The sequence below is a fragment of the Grampus griseus genome, assembly GCF_964374135.1.
Source record: "Grampus griseus genome assembly, chromosome: 11".
In the NCBI taxonomy this organism is placed as follows: Eukaryota; Metazoa; Chordata; class Mammalia; order Artiodactyla; family Delphinidae; genus Grampus; species Grampus griseus.
This window is the reverse complement of record NC_139005.1, coordinates 64,976,282-64,982,670: the sequence shown is the minus strand read 5'-3', so window position 1 is coordinate 64,982,670 and position 6,389 is coordinate 64,976,282. Positions and strand designations below refer to the sequence as shown.

Here is a 6,389-nt window from a genome sequence, read left to right as displayed (position 1 = left end):
GACTGACACGTGAAGCAAACTGAAGACCTTGTCACTCAAACTTGAATCTTTCAGAGTTTTCATCATTTCTTATTGTTTTCTGTAACTTTCTATAGAGTAAACTTTTTGGTTGGAACATTAATGGATTGTATTTATTTACACACCCTTGCCATAAAAAACAGAAAGCAGAATTGCTTGTAAGACTAAAGGATTTAATTTCTTGCATAATAAATTCGATTTTAAAATTACTATCTTTGGATACCTTGGGAAATTATTATGTCTTAATTATTTATACCACATTATATTACTGTATTGTACTTATACTTCATTATGTTAAGATAATTATTAATTATATCTTAATATGTGATACAAAATCAAATTTATGTTTATAAGGACCTCTGAAATCATGCTGCAGAGTGACTCAGTTCCTTAAAATTCAATTTTATTGGCCATCACTTTTTCTATATGTATATTCCAGCAGAAATAAGTATAAGATATGATTCTTACCATAAAAGAAATAAAATAATTAATACTATTTTATGACCCTTAATTGAAATCTATGACAAAATAATTTCATATAGTTCAAAACTTACTTTGTACATTGTTACTGTCTAACAAAAAGGAGGGTGAATTATTTGCTTTTAAAAAAAATCTCTAATTTGCTACAGTCTGGTTAATTTCTTTGTGTTCAGTTCCACCTAATACACTCCTCAATAATCAACCTTGGGAAATGAAATAAAGACCGTTTTATGTAATCTATTCAGAAGTCTCTGGTTGGCACCACAGCAGCACATCATTGGTTTATGACCTTGTAACACATCACATTTTTATTACTGTTTTCATGCATTTCTGCTGAAGAAACCCTTCAAAATTGTTATTAGGTTGCATACATATCTAATGGACAAATACTGATACATTTAACTATGTATTCAAATATACAATATAGTGGTACAGCTTGTTCCTCAAAATGTACAAATGCAGACAGGCTACAAAAGTACTCGACAACTTCACATGAGCAATTGCACTGTTTAATTTTTCCTTTTGTTTTTCAAACTAAAGATTACAGTGCAATTGAAATAGCCCTAAGTGTACCCGAAGAGCTACTGTGTGTTGTATAAAGGCTAAGTAATCCCAGCAGTGTCAGGGGGTTACTGTTCAGCTGTTCGAGATCATGAGATGATATCTCAGCACTCATAAAACAGGGGATTCAAAACACAGGGGCATACATGGAAGTACAGATCATTATGACAGTCCTGGAAGTTATCCACGAGAAAAGTCAACACCCTGGAGGCCAAAATAACACTACTGAATCAACATTTACAACTTTTGTTCAAGATCAAATCCAATATGTAGGGAAAATTCACATTGAAACATTAACGTAAATATAATAATAATTTTATATTTGGCTCATTCCCAAAATATAGAAGGCTTCAAAAATCTCTGGGATATCTCTTCTTAAACATTTTACATGTATAATATTCATTCTGTACAAAACAGATAACTATCCTGAATTAGCTATTTCCTAGAACTATTCATAAAATGTCAATCCATTTAGTAAGGCACAGTAAGGGAAGCATAGAGTTTTATTTAAGGTTGCACATTTCAATTCAGAAGAGTAAGGGGGTATTTTGGCCCCTGGGATTTGAAAATATCTTCCAGTTGTAATCTTTGGTCTGAATATTTACATGGTGGTTTCTTCCCATTCAAGCTCAACATCACCTATAACATAAAGTAACATGTCACAAGAGAGAATTGAAGTTAACAGTTCAAAAGATTTAAATGTTTCATGACAAAAATACAGTGTACCTGGAAAGGCTATTATCCTAACTTGGATTAGAGAGAAATTAAAGAATTGATATGTGTGCCAGCCAAGCTTCTAAAACATTTTCAACATACGGTTATTATTAAATTAATGCTTCTGCTATAGGTGGTAAACTAGTAGTAAATTGATATACATTGCCTCTGTTTACCTTCCATGGTGTCCAAAGAGTCCATCTTTTGAAGTGCTGAATAGTTAACAAAACAGATGGGCTGATTACTTCCTTTACTTGATAAGAGATCCAGAACGCACTGATGTAAAAAGATATACTGTGCCTAGACACCAAAGAAAGGATGGTTAAATAAATGGACGGGGTAGGGATTTTCTTATATGGGGGCGGGTGGGGGGGCTATACTTTTACAGTGAAAAGTAATATTGAACTCAACGAATGTTAAATAGCTAAGTTAGAGGCACAGAATTTACCATGAATATAAATGATTTTTTATCATTTCAAACATAAGATTTGCTAAATTCCTGTGGCTTTTTGTAGTTTCCAGTTTTTAAAAATACTTGTCATTAAATACTAAGTGTTCATATGTTCTTTCTTTCTGTAATTTTAAAAAGTAGCAAATTATATTATTTAAATTTGTTTATAAGTTTCCTTTTTCCTGTTAGGCATAATTGAGTAATTTTTCTTATAAATATTTTTCTTGTTAGAATGGCTGTTGGAATGCAGATACTAAATTTACTTTCAAAAGCTGTGACTGAGCATATCTACACACCATCAACATATTTAAAATATTTAACAATTCTGTTAATCACCCAACATTTGGCCTACTTAATGTCAAGGATCTGGTCTCTATTTGTAAATATAAGGCAGGACTCCGAACATTTCATCTAAAGTTAGGATGAAATTCAATACCATCTGGGTTCTTTAAGTTTATTCAATATAATTCAATAACCTGTTAGCATTTCTGGGTTTGGACTTTCCCAAAGGTAGTTAAGGTTACAGTCATAGAAAAGCACCCTCATTTTTACATAGGGAAGGTACCTGAAGTTAAAGGAATATAACCAAATGTTTAAGATTCACACACACACACACACAAACACACATACTGACAACTGATTTAAATAGAATGTCCTCTAAAGTGACCATCTTAAGAAATTATATTCATATCTATTGCTACTACACCTCAAAACCTTTTTGGAACTTCACTATTGAAACTGTCTCTAGAGATTGTTGGTCATTATTAGGAATACCTATTTCTTCGTGGATTACAAAATGTTTCCACACACATCTCATCACTGTCAGTTCTATGAGGACAGAACTCTGTCATATTCACTGCTCTATTCCCATTGTGTGTAATAGTGCCTGGAATGTGGTAGTTGCGTAATGAATGTTGACTTAGCCTCATTTAATTCTCACAGTTAGCAGATCTTTACCATTTCAGGACAGACTTGATTGGGGGAACATTCAGAAGTCTTTAGGGATCAAGTTTGTGAGGTGGATGATCAAGTTACATAATTCAGTTTTGGTAAGAAATGAAGGATTGTTACAAGGTAATAAAAATTCTATTGAAATTGCTGTTAAATTTCTTCTCAGGGTAATTCCAAATGAGTATTTTAAAATATGCACTGCACAATGAATAACATTATTGACAGAAATAATATTGACATGGTATAATTTCTTTGAAAACAACAGTCATTTAAGTTTATGAGTTCTGGTATTTAAAAAAAAAACACATTTGAATTTGACGTCACATTTGATATGTGAAACTTCTAACTGTCCCAATCTCATCTTTCTCCACTGGAAAGAATGATGGGTGTAAACTCTGCCAGCAGGGCAGGCTGAGCTCCACAGGGCAGTACTACATTTTCCAAGATCCCTCTGCCGTGGTGTGTTATTGCCAGAGAGGCAGTGAAGAGTTCAGTTCCAGTTTCTACCCTAGATAGTCCTGTTACCTTAAGAATTAAACTTTTCTGATGTTCAGTTTCCTCATCTGGGGGATCAGGAAAGCTATGTTGTGAGATTTAAGGCCAGCCATGTATATATGTTGGTGGCAAAAAATTAGGCACCAAAAATATCTTATTCTTTTTTCTTCTACCTCAGGAGTTCACATCAGTCTATTTTCAAGAGAACCAGAGCAGAAAAGGGATTCATCCAGATTAATCCTTTTTTCAGGCAGGAATAGTAGCTCAGGATATTACCTCACTGCAGAGTATCTCTCAGAAAGCTCTTTCACATCTCCTGGGGCTGCTATGAACTGTGTTTTGGTAGACAGTGAAAGAACTTTAGGTTCTCTCCAGGGTCTGGGCCCTCTGGTGTCTTTTAGTGGTGATATATTGCTGAGGTTCCCACCTCCCCACCCCTGGCCATGGCCACTGTGTATGTGCTGAGACAGCATTCTTCACAGAAATTGGAATCATTCCCAAGTGCAAGAGAAGAAACTAAGAAACCACTCTTGTGCAAGGCAATGCTGGTTTATAAGGACTGGAGCCAGGGTGTGGTCATTTTCCTTTTTTTCATCACAGAGAAAAGACAGTAAAGAGCATAGCTTCCGGGAACAAAGTCCGGTGAAAGAGAGCTTTGGAGTACCACATTTTAAGCGAGGATCTGAGAATTGTGATTTATATCGTTTACAAAATGGAGGCTAATTATTTAGTAAACATGGATGTATCTTAATTTTATAACCTCTATGGAAGGGCTACCTATACTTTTTTTTAAATAAATTTACGTATTCATTTATTTAATTTTTTGCTACATTGGGTCTTTGCTGCTGCACAGGGGCTTTCTCTAGTTGCAGTGAGTGGGGGCTACTCTTTGTTGCGGGGCGCAGGCTTCTCATTGTGGTGGCTTCTCTTGTTGCAGAGCACAGGCTCTAGGCGCGCGGGCTTCAGTAGTTGTGGCACACGGGCTTCAGTAGTTGTGGCTCGCGGGCTCTAGAGCACAGGCTCAGTAGTTGTGGCACACGGGCTTAGTTGCTCCGTGGCATGTGGGATCTTCCCGGACCAGGGCTCGAACCCATGTCGCCTGCATTGGCAGGCGGATTCTTAACCACTGCGCCACCAGGGAAGCCCTATACTTTTCTTGAATATCGATGAAGATGTACTTATTTCAAACATGCCAACTAATATTCATGACTTCTACCTATTGATTCAGTAAGTGTTTATCAGGATTTTAACGAACTGCCACCTTTTTATCTTAAAAAGCGATCGGCACAACTATATTGTCAGACCTTTACTGCACGCTGGGCGTTTACTGCATGCTTGGTGCTTTAGATACCTTCTCTTACTTAATACTTACAATAGACTTGTGAAAAGTGTAACACAGCTATTTTACAAAAGAGAAATAACTCAGAGAGGTTCATTAAACAAAGTCACAAAGCCAGCAATTAGCAGGACTGGAATCTGATCTCAATTCTCTGACACCAAAATTCAGGCTCTTTTCATCCCCCTACCCAACCTGCAACATTTTCCTCTGGCTGGTTATTCCAGCATAATGTATGAAGTTTATAGCATATACTGAATACTAAATTGTGTGCAGTTATGCACAGGCATGCTTGAACACACTCTTTACAAAGTTTGGTTCCACAAAATTGTAGAGCATGGCAAAATTCGACTTCTATAATTTGAAGACCGAATCTAGTCTCTACAAGGAAATATCCCAATCATTTGCACCCTCTAACCTATCCTAGAGAGCCAACCAATCTCGATCAATGCCAAGAACATTGATCACCAGTGCACATGTGTACACCCAGGGACATGGGAGGAAAATGCTAGCTATTTATTCTTGTTCTCAACTAAAAATAATTTGGTTTTAATAATCATTAATGGTCGTATTGATCTTGAAGCCCTTAAAAGATCTTTGGATAACAACCAGCTACATAATTGGTGGGGCCCACTACAAAATGAAAATACGAGTTTCCTTCCTCAAAAATTATTAAAGATTTTCAAAACAGTGTCAGCAAACATTAAATCGAGTGCAAGGCCCTTTTGAGCGTGGGGACCCGTGAGACTGCATAGGCTACATACCCATGAAGCCAAGCCTGGCCACAAGTTGAAGTCCATTTCTGAAGTTTCCTAAGGGAAGAGTGATACTTCACTCATGTGCTCCCTTTCAGCATATAAGGGAATGCACATGGATTACAATACCTAGTTTTACCTAGCCATCACATAATTGAAGTGGCTTAAAAAGATTCCTACAAAGAGACTGTGGATTAAAGATAAGATCTGTCAGGCAAGCACCAATGAATGACAATAAAATGGCAGTGCTGACACTTTTCATGCTCCTAGAATAACTGTCTTAGAGCCATGCTGTGAGGTGAAAGCAACAACAGTGTAATCAGATCTGACAAAAAGCTAGATCACTTTTTTAAAAATTACAAAGAATTTAAAACATGCATTTAAAACCACTATTGAAACAATTATTTCCTGCTAAGTATTTATCTTTTGAAAATACCTTATGATAATATGAAGCCACCAGTATTAGCAAGGTTGTCAGAATTGCTTATTTGACCTTTATCTCATGTTTTTCAATTTCTTGTGTACGCTTTATAATTTACATAACTGCACAATCTACATTTTAAGAATAAATATATATGTATTGGAGTTGAATGCTCAAACATTTCTCCTGAAAGGGATGTGTGTTCCT

At 35.9% G+C, this 6,389-nt stretch overlaps 1 protein-coding gene across 2 annotated transcripts in view; it reads right to left on the bottom strand.

Annotated features, from left to right (window-relative positions):
- Nucleotides 1–1,586: 1,586 nt before the first annotated feature.
- Nucleotides 1,587–6,389, bottom strand: part of PTPRQ (protein tyrosine phosphatase receptor type Q) — a gene marked incomplete at its 5' end in the record, with an annotated part of 251,914 nt that continues 247,111 nt past the window's right edge. For both annotated transcript variants that reach the window (XM_082665174.1, XM_082665173.1), the window contains 2 exons: nucleotides 1,587–1,698; nucleotides 1,950–2,073. In XM_082665174.1, coding sequence (XP_082521300.1) covers nucleotides 1,661–1,698; nucleotides 1,950–2,073 — 162 coding nt within the window. In that variant the 3' untranslated portion in view covers nucleotides 1,587–1,660. The remainder of the gene's footprint in view (nucleotides 1,699–1,949; nucleotides 2,074–6,389) is intronic.